The 13,922-nt window shown below is 50.7% G+C and overlaps 2 protein-coding genes across 2 annotated transcripts in view; one reads left to right on the top strand and one right to left on the bottom strand.

Annotated features, from left to right (window-relative positions):
* The window catches only part of Farp2 (FERM, ARH/RhoGEF and pleckstrin domain protein 2), a 107,473-nt gene that overhangs the window by 78,678 nt on the left and 14,873 nt on the right, over positions 1-13,922 (bottom strand).
* Positions 5,790-8,539, top strand: LOC124979131 (adhesive plaque matrix protein-like). Its single transcript, XM_047543423.1, has 2 exons — positions 5,790-6,638; positions 6,951-8,539. The coding sequence occupies exon 2, from the start codon at positions 7,216-7,218 to the stop codon at positions 8,476-8,478; it is 1,263 nt and encodes a 420-aa protein (XP_047399379.1). The 5' UTR covers positions 5,790-6,638; positions 6,951-7,215; the 3' UTR covers positions 8,479-8,539.

The raw sequence follows: 13,922 nt of genomic DNA on the forward strand, positions 1-13,922 counted from the left end.
TGGTGGGTCTTTCTTTTTAATCCAATCTGCCAATCTATGTCTTTTGATTGATGAGTTTAGGCCATTAACGTTCAGGGTTATTATTGAGATATGATTTGTACTCTCAGTCATTTGGGCTTATTTTTGGTTTTTAACTTGACTTGGTTTCTCCTTTGAATGGATTTTCCTTTAAGGTAGTTCCTCCCTTTGCTGACCTACATTGTTGTTTTTCATTTCCTTCTCATGGAATATTTTGTTGAGAACATTCTGTAGTGCAAGTTTTCTATTTGTAAATTCTTTTAACTTTTATTTATCATGGAAGGATTTCGCCTTCAAATCTGAAGTTTAGTTTTGCTGGGTATAGGATTCTTGGTTAGCAACCATGTTCTTTCAGAGCTTGAAATACGTTGTTCCAGGCCCTTCTAGCTTTTAGGGTCTGGGCTGAGAAGTCTGCTGATAACCGTATTGGTTTCCCCCTATATGTAACCTGATGATTTTCTCTTTCAGGCTTCAAAATCCTATCTTTATTTTGAATGTTAGGCATTTTCATTATAATGTGCCTTGGTGTGGACCTGTTGTGATTTTGTGCATTTGGGTTCTGTAAGCCTCTTGTATTTGATTTTCCATTTCATCCTTCAGGCTTGGGAAATTTTCTGATATTATTTCATTGAATAGGTTGTTCATTCCTTTGGTTTGTATCTCTGTGCCTTCCTCAATCCTGATAATTCTGAAATTTGGTCTTTTCACGATGTCCCATAGTTCTTGGAGATTCTGTTCATGATTTCTTACCATCTTCTCTGTTTGGGCAACTTTATTTTCAAGATTAAATATTTTATCTTCATTGTCTGAGGTTCTGTCTTCCAAGTGGTCTAGTGTTTTGGTGATGCTTTCTGTTGAGTTTTTAATTTGGTTTATTGATTCCTTCATTTCAAGGATTTCCATTTGGTGTTTTTTTGAGAATCTCTATCTCTCTGTTGAAATGAACTTTTGCCTCCTGCAGGTGCTCTTTCAGCTTATTGGTATTATCATTCATTGCCTGCATTTGCTCTCTTATCTCATCCGTTGCTTCACAAATCATTTTAATCATGTATAATCTGAAGTCCTTTTCTGACATTTCTTCTAACATACTGTCAATGGATTCCATTAATATAGAATCTAGGTTTGTTTGGATCATTTTCTTCCCTTGTTTTTTCATGTTTTTCATGTATCTTCCCCTCTAGCAGTACAGATCCAGGGTATTGCAGTTTCTCCCCTATGGGCTTATAGTGACCCTATAGGTTTCCAAAACCTTTTCTGACAATGAGTTTTCAGTCTCCAGCAGGCGTCTCAGGATGGGATTTGCCCCACCTAAAGATGGGAGCTACAGCTTCCAGGATTATCCAAGATGGCCGCTCTGGCTTCCAAATGCGTTGGCAAATGGGGAGCTGCAGCTCAGGGTGTGGGTGTGGTTGGCTGGCTGTCCTAGAGGCGGGTGTTGTCAGTCTGGTTGAGGGGTCCTGGAGGCGGGGTGCAGTCAGCCACTCTGGGGGGTCCTGGAGATGGGGCTCAGTCTGTAAGGGCAGGGGTTCTACAAGCCCTGGTTATTGTCTCAAAATGGCGGCAGCCACATGTAACCAAATCTGCAGGTACTGTGACAGTGTACTTCCAGGCAACAGTAGGTAGCTGGTGATCCACTGGCTGTGGTCAGTCTGCTGGCTACCGGAGGACGATCAGCAGGTGTACCTCAGGCAATGGGTGATGGGTACGTGAAAGGCAGGCGATGGGCAGGCAAGAGGCAGGCAAATGGCAGATGATATACGCCAGTCAGTGAGTAATCTGCACTGAAAAAGTAGTTGATATGCTGGCAGACTGCAGGTGGGCCCAGCAGATAAATGGGGTAAACAGCAGGGGATCGATAAGCTGCAAAGACTGCTTCACTGAGAAAGAGATGTTCTCTGCTTGGAACCCACGTTATGGAGTGACAAGGATCGCAGCCTCCCTCTAGTCCGTCACCTTGGATCCTCCACTAGTCAGGATTTTTAAAAGCAAAATTCCATGATGACTGTGCCCTGGAGCTGAGGTCTGATGAAGGTCTGGAGCAGGCCCCTCCTGCCTAAGCAGCAGGACACTCCTGACAGGTGACTCGCTCAGAGGTTGTGACGATGGCTTGCCAGTGCACCTGAGCAGGCTCTTTGAGGAATGACAACGCCCCTCTGCACCCCACCCTGCGCCTAAGAACCCTCCTCTCAGCCCCAAGCCTACACAGTCCCCCGGCTCCCCAGCACTCTCTGGCTCAGCACTAGTGTGCTTTGGCTCCTCAGAAGCCTGCACCAGCAAACCCTGAACATCCCACCGTCCAGGTGGCTCCCAGACACAGCTGATACTCTCCACAGCCCTGCGCCCACCCTCCACATGCCATATCCTGGGTGACCTGGAGAGTCACCCAAAGGCTCCCCTCTGGCCCTGGTCTGGCTCTGGTTCAAGGTGGGTCCTTAGTGGATTTCCAGCCTCCTCCATGAGGTCCCTGCCCTTCTGGACCCCACCATACTTTCATGCCACCACTAAAAGCATCTGCAGGTTCTGATCCAACCAGCTCCACACTCTTCCCCAGGACAGGAGCCCAGCGTCCCCGCCCAGATCGGGCTGCTGGGCCTCCTGTCAAGGGCATCCACTGTGCTCTGTTGCTCCCAAGCACCAAGCTCTGTGTGTGCTTCCTGCTGCAGAAAGCAGAAGGGGAGGCACAGGCAGACCGCTGGGTCCAGCAGACACCAGACGCCCACAGGCTGCTGGGCAGCACGCTCCCTGGCTCCAGCTCCCTTCGGACGTCAGCTCAGGGTTCATTCTGCACCTCCACCTTCTCCTGCTTCCTGTTTCCTTTTCCTTCAAATACAACACATTGACTGTATTCACAACTTTCACCTTCATAATTTAAAATTCGAATACAATGTAAATCCCTGAACACCGAAATACCTGTAAAACCAAAACTAAGACAGATAAGCCTGAAGAGATTATGCCTAAAACCCTCACCTTTCTGTACTGAACTGCAGACATTATTAAAAACCACAGGCTGTGGCTCAGAGGTGGAGCATTTGCCTGCCACATGCGAGGCACTGGGTTCCGTCCTAGGCACCACACATAAGAATAAATAAATAAAATAAAGGTATTGTGTCCATTTACCAAAAAAAAAAAAAAAATCTAAAAAGTCAAAAACACCCCAAACCATGAGGTGTTCATGGAGGGGAGAGCACAGGGTGGGGAGTGTCCGCCGCACAATCTGGGCGCAGAGCCTCTGGGTCCAGAGACGTACTGAAACTCGCAGTCAAGGATGCATATGGAAACTACTACAGAGGAACTGAAAGCAGAAGATCACACAGCCATTCAAAACCTGTAAGGGCTGGGCTGTGGCTCAGTGGTAGAGCACTTGCCTAGCATACGTGAGGCCCTGGGTTTGAGTCGCAGCACCACATAAAAAACTAAATAAACAAAATAAAGGTATTGTGTCCATATACAACTAAAATTAAAAAAAAAAACATTTAAAAGAACAACTATATAGAAAAATGTTCACAGGATAATGTTAGGTTTTCAAAAAGTACAAAAACAGGTCCAGTCTAAATCCGATTTTGTTGGATTCATACATGTGATGGTGTAGGAGTCAGAAGGCCCGTGGAACCCAGGGACAGCTGTGGCGTCCACTGCCACCCTGGCGTGGGCCACGGGATTTCTGTTTCTACAGTGAGCACGGATTACTCGCATGGTGGACACTCACTTGTTTTTCAGATGTATCCCTGTAAAAACAGAAGAACGAGGAATTCTGAATGGCTAGTGGCAGGTCCTGCAGCAACAGCCAGGAGTGAGCCCAGGTCACTGTGCTGGTACTGGGTGGGGCAGGCGGAGCCCTCTGTCCCCCTCCCTCCCACCCGCCTGCCACCCCTGCTCTGCTCTCCGCCCCGTCTGCTCGGAGCCCCTCTTCCTGCTGCTGTGCTCCAGCTTCTGCAGCAGAGAACCTCCTCCCCCGAGTGCAGAGCCTGGCTGGTTTCACTCGGCAGGCGTGATGCTCTCATTTCCACCCACTGACCGGCAAACCCATGATTCCAGTCTCCTTTCTCCTCCCTGTGGACACACATTGCGTTCCCGCTACACCTCGCCTGCGAGAGGCACAGAGCTGACTCCATGACTTGGCTACTGTGGAATGAGCTGCTATCCATACCAATGTGGCTGCGTCCCTACAGAAGGCAGATTCCGGTTCTCTACGGATGAGCTTTCCTGGTGCTGCAGTGAGCTGCACGTGGGGCTGGTACGTACAGAAGCACAACTGCACGGGACCCTTGAACAGCACTGGGCCTTCTGGGTGTGGAAGGGAGGGCTGTCTGCAGCAGCAGAGCCTGGGGTGGAGGTGCACGTCCCAGGAAGTGCCGCCTCTCCTCAAAGCCAGGGCCCTGCCGGTCATTCCAGTGTGCTGCTGGGTCTGACAGGCCACTGAAGGCTGGGATGCGCAGGGACGCCGTGCTGGAGAATGCTGGGAGGAACTCGGCCATGAGACCCAGGAGGTGTCTGCAGAAGAGGCTCCGGGAGGAGCCCTGAGGAGCAGCAGGAGCAGGCCAGGGAGGCAGGGGCCGTGCCTGTGAGCCGCGGCAGGGCCAGCGGAATGTGAGATGGCGGCAGGGCTGAGCACAGACACACCCCACAACCCAGGGCTCCCCACACACACTTCTGCACAACTACACATAAGAACAGGGGGCAACTCTGCAACAGAACAAGTCCTGGTATGTTCAGAAGGCAGCAGAGTGAGTCGGACAGCAGGCAGCCGGGCGGCAGGCACCCGAGAGCACGGGTGCTGGGGGGCAGAGGAGCGCTGGGAGGAGCGCTGTGGCCGTGGAGGTGGGGAACGCCCTGGCCAAGCAGGAGGAGGCAGGTCCCGGGCACTCCTGTCTCCAGCCGCAGGCACAGGTGGGCACTGACCAAGGTGGCCCCACAGGAGCTGGGTGCAATCCCAGGGACAGAGAGGCCAAGACAGGAGAATCGCAGATTCCAGGCCAGCCTGGGTAACTTAGCGACACAGACAAAGAGGGGCTGGGGATATGGCTCAGTTGGAGGAGTGATTGCTTGTAAGCACAAGGCCCTGGGTTCAACTCCCAGCACCCCCCAAAAACAATAATAATAAAGGAATAATTTATTAAAAAAAACAAGACAAAGAAACAGACAGGGTGGAGGATGGAGCTCAGTAATAGAGAACTGGGTTTGACTCGGCACAGGAGAAGAAGAGTTGTTTCACAGAATCCCTTCCCTAGATGTGCGGACCAGAAGTGACGCCCCTCTGCTCTCCATCAGGTGACTAAGGGGCGGGAAGTACCCCTGGACCTGACCTGCCCCAGCTGGAAGCGAGCCGCAGGCAGGAGCAGGCGCACACGGCCAGACAGCAGGCACCTGGGGTCCTGGGGTCCGCCACCCTTCTGCTCTGGGGGCAGCCCATGTGCAGGGAGCTGGGCCAAGAACACAGCCACGGGAGCGTCCATAGGGACAGAAGGAACTAACGGGTCAGCGGTGATTCAAAGGCAAAGCCAAGTGGAGCAGGTACAGCGCAGCTCTCCCGGCCTGCCCACCCTGGGTCCCCTGTCAGACCAGGGCTATGAGGGAGCACAGGGTCTTTGGGGCTCACGGTCTGAGGGGGGCGGCTGGTACCTGTGCCTCCCTGGACACTCCCCGCTCCCGCTGGGCTGCCCACAAGATGAGCTGCCCCAGGCTGGAAAGTTCAAGGGACAGCTTCACGGGCAAGGCCCTGCCCGCCCGCTCCACTTGGGAACCCAGCTCCCCACCAGCAGAGCTTCGTGCTCTGACGCGGCTGCCTGTGCGCTGGGTTTGGTCGGGGATGGACGACAGCTCCCAGGCCACCACCAAGAAGCCAAGGCTAAAGACGTCCACGCTGCTGTCGGGCACCAGCTGCCATGCTCCTAGGCCTCTGGGTAAAAACTATCAGTTCTCCACAACAAAAGAGCAGGTTCCAAAATCGAGCAGTCACATAATAGCAGTGTGTCCTAGAACCCACAAGAGCTTTGGTGTAAAACCGGAATCACCCTAAATTCCAGAGGGTGAATTACTAGCTTGTCTTCCTAAAGTTAGACCGGAACACGTCTGAGGCAGCTTCCTTGCCGTGTGTGGGAGGTCTGTGCTGGAGTGACGAGGAGTCTGGCGCAGCGCTTCTGGCCACAAGGAAAGCCGTGCTCTCAGCGGGGCACAGGGCATGTCTTCTGGATGGGACGGCCCACCTGGAATCGGTCCTCCTGCTTGACGTGTGCTGACTTAATGTTGATAATTTTTGAAAGGAAGGAAGGAAGAAATAAAGAAAAAGCAAAAGAAAATGGAAGCTCACTCTAAAATTTTTAGTATGCTAAAGGAATGGGTCATAAGAGAAAATTAAAGCAAGACTTAGAGAAAACCCTCAGGCCTGCTGCGCCCAGGCCCCACGGTGTCCTTCAGGCTGTTCCTGCCAGTCTGTGAACACTGCCACTGAACTACACCGGGCCTGCCCTCTAGTCACCAACACCACTTCTGCCATGACACGGACTTTCAGATAGTAGGAAAGCTGTACCTCACATTAACTCCCAAGTCCCAAAAAGACTGTTACGGTTCAGATACGAGGAGTCCAACAGCACGTGTGTGAGACAATGCAAGGAAGTTCACAGGTGAGACAATCAGGTTACGAGTTTTCACCTAATCAATGGGCTGATTCACCGATGGGTCAGCTGGGTAGTGACTGGGTAGTGACTGGGAGGTGGTCCCTGGGGCGTGCCTCTGGGTGTGCACTTTGTCCCTGGCGAGCCTAGCTCTCTCTGCTTCCTAACCGCCACGTCCTGAGCTGCCCTCCTCCTGCACACCCTCTGCCATGATCTGCTGCCCCACCTTCAGCCCAGAGTTATGGGGTCAGAAGTCTGTGGACTGAGACCCCTGAGACTGTGAGCCTCAAATAACTTTTCCTCCTCTCAAATTGTCCTTAGGTCTTCTGGTCACAGCAGGGAGAAGCTGACCAGAACAGTGACGCATAGACCTGTGGGAGGAGACCTGCCCTCGACATCCCACCTGGAGTCTGGAGAGGCCTCCTGTCCCTGGGGGCTCAGGTACCCACCACCTCTCTGCTGCCATCAGTGGTGGAACGAAGACCCTTCTCACCTGATTGGCTGGCGCTGGAAGTGTTTCCACCCGCAGCTCACACACAGGACCAGGCAGGGGACAAAACCCGCACAGAGGACCAGGCAGGGGACAATGCCCACACACAGGACCAGGCAGGGGACAACGCCCACACACAGGACCAGGCAGGGGACAACGCCCACACACAGGACCAGGCAGGGGACAAAACCCGCACAGAGGACCAGGCAGGGGACAACGCCCGCACACAGGACCAGGCAGGGGACAACGCCCACACACAGGACCAGGCAGGGGACAACGCCCGCACACAGGACCAGGCAGGGGACAATGCCCGCACACAGGACCAGGCAGGGGACAACACCCACACACAGGACCAGGCAGGGGACAATGCCCACACACAGGACCAGGCAGGGGACAACACCCACACACAGGACCAGGCAGGGGACAAAACCCGCACACAGGACCAGGCAGGGGACAAAACCCGCACACAGGACCAGGCAGGGGACAACGCCCACACACAGGACCAGGCAGGGGACAACGCCCACACACAGGACCAGGCAGGGGACAAAACCCGCACAGAGGACCAGGCAGGGGACAACGCCCGCACACAGGACCAGGCAGGGGACAAAACCCGCACAGAGGACCAGGCAGGGGACAACGCCCGCACACAGGACCAGGCAGGGGACAAAACCCGCACAGAGGACCAGGCAGGGGACAACGCCCACACACAGGACCAGGCAGGGGACAAAACCCGCACACAGGACCAGGCAGGGGACAACGCCCGCACACAGGACCAGGCAGGGGACAACGCCCGCACACAGGACCAGGCAGGGGACAACACCCCCACACAGGACCAGGCAGGGGACAATGCCCACACACAGGACCAGGCAGGGGACAACACCCACACACAGGACCAGGCAGGGGACAAAACCCGCACACAGGACCAGGCAGGGGACAACGCCCACACACAGGACCAGGCAGGGGACAACGCCCGCACACAGGACCAGGCAGGGGACAACACCCGCACACAGTTCCAGAACTACGACTGGGAAACAAGACCCCCTGCCGCTGAGGCCAGACGGCAGGGCTCACAGTGGCGGAGCCGTGTGGTTCACTGAGACAAACTGGGTTTCACTAGATCAGAACCCCAGCCACGAGGGGCCTCTGGGTAGCCAGAGTCCATCAAGAAAGGCCAGAGTCACCCAGGACACAGCTGGAGCCTACGCTGCACAGAGGGCTGCAGCCACGCCCCCATGGACGCCTCTCCACACAAACACCAGCCAGGACCAGCGCCAAGAGCCACGAGGTGGACACCAGAGCGGTTTCCATACACGATTCCCATGGGGGGTGATCAGAAGTCTGGTCACTATACTGACTTAAAGATGGCCTTGACAGAAGCTCCTACTCCTAAAGATGTGCATGGCCACTCTCAATGGTCAGACAGAGGGGACCGAGGGAGGGCGGGGGGTGGGGAGCAGGACGGACAGCAGAGTGAGTCAGACGTCACTCTCCTATCCACGTGTGTGGACGCCCGGCCAGGGTGACTCCACAGCACGCACAGCCACGAGAGCAGGATCCTAGTCAGACCAAGTCACACTCCACGTACGCTCAGTGTGTCCAGTTACGCTCTGCTGTCATGAATATCTAGAAAGAACACATTTTAAAGTCCCGAAAAAAAACCAAAAACAAGCTCTGCTCTCGGGCGAGCCACCCCCACAGGGTCATTGTGACCAGCCCGGCCACCTTCGCCTGCACTGAGGACCCTGCAGGCAGAGATGTTCCTTCTGACAGCAGTTTGACTCCATGCTCCTCAGTCCATCACGGGAACCACCTCCCAGACGTGTGTGCACCAGGGCCTCCTGCAGCTGGGCGAGCGCTCCACTGAGCCCGCTCCAGCCTCAGAAGACCAAAATGATGCAATTCCCATACTTTTGGCTCCAAGCTCTCCCTTCTTTACCCATTAAAAAACTTTTAAAACACCATCTCAAACCACAATAAGTTATATTTCATACCCAGCAGGATAGCTGAAATAAAAATCAGAAAATGTCAAGTACTGGCAAGAATCAGACAGAGAGAATCTGAGAATCTGAGCCAGGTGTAATGACACACACTTATCATCCCAGTGACTTGGGAGGCTGAGGCAGGAGGATCACAAGTTTGAGGCCAGCTTCAGTAACAGTGAGGCCCTGTCTCAAAATAAAAAATAAAAAGGGCTGGAGATGTGGCTCATGGTAAAGCATCCCTGGGTTTAATCCCTGGTAGAAACAAAACAGAACAAAGCATGGAGAACCTGGAACACTGAGGTTGTTGCTGGAAATGTACGAGAGTGCCACTGCTTTGGAGAGCAGTCTGGCGGTCCCTCTGATGACTGCACCTTAGAACTGTGACACGATCTAGCTTCCAATCTAGGTATATACCAAAAAGAAATGAACATAAACATCCACATAAAAACTGAAGCCATTCCCTTCAAAAACGGGAACAAGACAGGGATGTCCTCTTTCACCACTTCTATTCAACATTGTCCTCGAAACTCTACCCAGAGCAATTAGACGGACTATAGAAATTAAAGGGATACAAATAGGAAAAGAGGAACTCAAGCTGTCACTATTTGCTGATGACATGATTCTCTATTTAGAGGATCCAAAAACCTCCTCCAGAAAACTTCTAGACCTCATCAATGAATTCAGCAAAATAGCAGGCTATAAAATCATCACGCATAAATCTAAAGCATTTTTATATGCAAGCGACAAAACAGCTGAAAGGGAAATGAGGAAAACAACCCCATTTGCAATAGCCTCAAAAAAAAATAAAATACTTGGGAATCAATCTAACCAAAGAGGTAAAAGATCTCTACAATGAAAACTACGAAACATTGAAGAAAGAAATTAAGGAAGATCTTAGAAGATGGAAAGATCTCCCATGTTCTTGGATAGGCAGAATTAATATTGTCAAAATGGCCATACTACCAAAAGTGCTATACAGATTCAATGCAATTCCAATTAAAATCTCAATGACATACCTTACAGAAATAGAGCAAGCAATCATGAAATTCATCTGGAAGAATAAGAAACCCAGAATAGCTGAAGCAATCCTTAGCAGGAAGAATGAAGCAGGGGGTATCACAATACCAGAATTTCAACTATACTACAAAGCAATAGTAACAAAAACGGCATGGTATTGGCACCAAAATAGACAGGAAGACGAATGGTACAGAATAGAGGACACGGACACAAACCCAAATAAATACAATTTTCTCATACTAGACAAAGGAGAAAAGATAGCCTCTTCAACAAATGGTGCTGGGAAAACTGGAAATCCATATGCCACAGAATGAAACTAAACCCCTATCTCTCACCATGCACAAAACTCAACTCACAATGGATCAAGGACCTTGAAATCAGACCAGAGACCCTGCATCTTATAGAAGAAAAAGTAGGTCCAGATCTTCAACATGTCGGCTTAGGACCAGACTTCCTTAACAGGACTCCCATAGCACAAGAAATAAAAGCAAGAATCAACCACTGGGATAGATTCAAACTAAATAGCTTTCTCTCAGCAATGAAAACTATCAGCAATGTGAAGATAGAGCCTACAGAGTGGGAGAAAATCTTTGACACTCATTCTTCAGATAGAGTACTTATTTCCAGAATATATAAAGAACCTAAAAAACTCTACACGAAGAATACAAATAACCCAATCAACAAATGGGCTAAGGATATGAACAGACACTTCACAGAAGAAGATCTACAAGCAATCAACAAACATATGAAAAAATGTTCACCATCTTTAGTAATAAGAGAAATGCAAATGAAAACTACACTAAGATTCCATCTCACCCCAATTAGAATGGCAATCATCAAGAATACAAGCAACAATAGGTGTTGGCGAGGATGTGGGGAAAAAGGTACACTCATACATTGCTGGTGGGGCTGCAAGTTAGTGCAGCCACTCTGGAAAGCAGTGTGGAGACTCCTTAGAAAACTTGGTATGGACCCACCATTTGACCCAGCTATCCCACTCCTCGGCCTATACCCAAAGGACTTAAAATCAGCATACTACAGAGACACAGCCACATCAATGTTCATAGCTGCTCAATTCACAATAGCCAGACTAGATGTCTTTTAATTGATGAATGGAAAAAGAAATTGTGGTATATATATATACAATGGAATATTACTCAGCCATAAAGAATAATAAAATTATGGCATTTGCAGGCAAATGGATGAAATTGGAGAATATCATGTTAAGTGAGATAAGCCAATCTCAAAAATCCAAAAGGCGAATGATCTCACTGATAAGCAGATGATGACACATGATGGGGGGTGGGAGGGGGGCAAGAATGGAGGAAGGAGGGACTGTATAGAGGGAAAAGAGGGGTGGGGGTGGGGGGAAGGAAAAAATAACAGAATGAATCAAACATTACCCCATGTAAATGTATGAATATGCAAATGGTACGCTGTTACTCCATGTGCAAACAGAAACAACATGTGTCCCATTTGTTTACAATAAAATAAATAAAAAAAAAAAAAAACTTGTACATAAATGTTCATAGCATCATTTTTTGTAACGGCCACAAGGTGGAAACAATCAAAACGTCCATCAACAGAGGAATGGATAAACAAAATGCCAAATATCCACACAAGTAGAATATTATTCTGCCATGAAAAAGAACAAAGCACTGACACAGCACCCATGCTGTGACCTGGGTGAACTTTCAAACCTACACTAAGCAAAAGAAATGAGTCACAAAAGACAACATGATTTGTGATCCCACTCTTATGGTTACCCAGAAGAGGGAATCCCAGAGCCAGAAAGCAGATCACTGCTTACTCAGAGCTCACAGAATGGACGTGAGGGCAGAGAGGACAGCCCCAGGTGTGGGTTTAGATCTACTTATCTGTTCCGATGTGTTGCCATGACGGCAGAAGCATCCGTGTTTTGACGGGTCATACGTGAGTGGAGCACAGTCTCCCATCCTTCTGACTGTACGTACTGCAGGGCCACACAGGTCATGCCGTGTACACGCACGCGAGGCAGCAGTGTCTGTTTCAGGTGTGGGCTTATTTTTGAGGAGATGAAAATGGTCTAAATTGTGAGAGTTGCACATTTCTGTGAATATTAAACACCACTGATCTGGACAGTTTAAATGGTAAACTGTAGAGTATGCAAATTTTATCACCACAAATTATTTTAAAAATCCAGCTCAACACAGAAGAGTGGAACCCAGCTTCCAGCCACGTGACTCGGCCGTGAGGAACTGAACAGGAGCCTGTTCTCGGGCTCTCGGAGCCCGCCCGGTTTCTGCTGGAATCGGCACACCTGCTGCCTTCTGTCTGGGAGGAAGCACCTCCACCCGGCCTCACCTTGGACAGCTGGAGCAACAACAGAAGTGGGGCTTCGGCGCAGGCCTTCCTGAAGACACCGTGAGGACAGCGAGGTTCTCAGGCTCAGGCACAGGCTCTGCACGGAGGCCGAGCCCAGCACAGAGGGCTCTAGGTTGCTCTCTATTTTCACACCAGCAAAAGAGAAGCATTTAAAAACTACTAAATGTCAGTACTTCTCTGAGTTAAGAAGTAACTTTAACTAGACTTTCAATGCCAACCAGCAGGTTCCATGCAATCTAACATGAGGCAGCTGTCTTCTGTCTTGTGTGTGAAGCTGGTTTTATCCAAGTGTGATGTTAGCACATCTCCCCAGAAAACCATGACTGCTCAAGACTTAGAAGGAAAATAAATCAAACACACAATAAAAGAGGTGCACACTATATAGCTTAGCTATAGAACCAACCTAGGTGCCCTTCAACTGATGAATGGATAGAGAAAATGTGGTACATATACACAATGAAATATTACTCAGCCATAAAGAAGAACAAAATTATGGCATCTTCTGGTAAATGGAAGTGGAGAACATCATGCTAAGTGAAATAAGATAGTTCCCCCAAAACCAAAGACCAAACATTCTCTCTAATATGTGGATGCTAGACCACAGTAAGAGAGGGTAGAGAGAGGAAGAGTAGAAGTTTACTGGATTAGACGAAGGGGAACAAAGGGAAGAGACAGGGATGGGAATGGGGAAGACAGTGTATGAATGCTCATGTGCCACCACAAGAATGGGAAGTCACACTCCATGCACGTGGGATACGTCAAAACACATGCTACTGTCACGTGTCAGGAAAGAGAGCAGATTTAAAAAGGGGTAGACAAGACCAGACTCCACCACAGGCAAAGCAGAACCCTTGAGGTCAGAAACACTGCCCACAGGCAGAACCCGCAGGCTGGCCAGACCCCACCTCTGGCCTCCCTCACGGCGCTGCACACACTGAGAAGGCACCGCTCCCACAGGAGGACGTGCGCCTGCCCTCGGCTGGCCTTCCAGGACACGACGTCTCGCTGGAGACTGACCTGCCCACCGAGGGTCTTGCTGCCAGTCTGCAGCAGCCCACAGGTCTGACGTCAGTGCCACCTGGTCACAGCCTGTCTCCTGGTTGAGATACAAAAAGGAGGCAGTGAGAAAGCACAGGTGAGAGGCAGGGAGGACGACGGGGGGATAGGGACAGGAGGCCTGGACCCAGAGCAGACTGTGCGAGCAGGGCAGACCTGCTTCCGGGAGGCACGTGACCTGGAGGACAGCCCCACCCGAGTGTCACGGCTCTGCCTCTGGAGGCCGGGCTCCTGCAGCACAGGTAGAGTTGGGCGCTGGGCAGGAGTGGGCAGTCCCCGCCATGCTGGATCCCGGTGACCCGGCTTCCCCACCCCTTGACTCTGCAGGGCTGAAATTTGCTGAAGTCCCTGTGACTCATAAGTGACACTCATGGCTGCCAGGCT

This window comes from Sciurus carolinensis, chromosome 3, assembly GCF_902686445.1.
Source record: "Sciurus carolinensis chromosome 3, mSciCar1.2, whole genome shotgun sequence".
Lineage (NCBI taxonomy): Eukaryota > Metazoa > Chordata > Mammalia > Rodentia > Sciuridae > Sciurus > Sciurus carolinensis.

Coding starts and splice junctions, on each gene's coding strand:
- LOC124979131 (XM_047543423.1), top strand. CDS start 7,216: ATGCCCACACACAGGACCAGGCAGGGGACAACGCCCACACACAGGACC.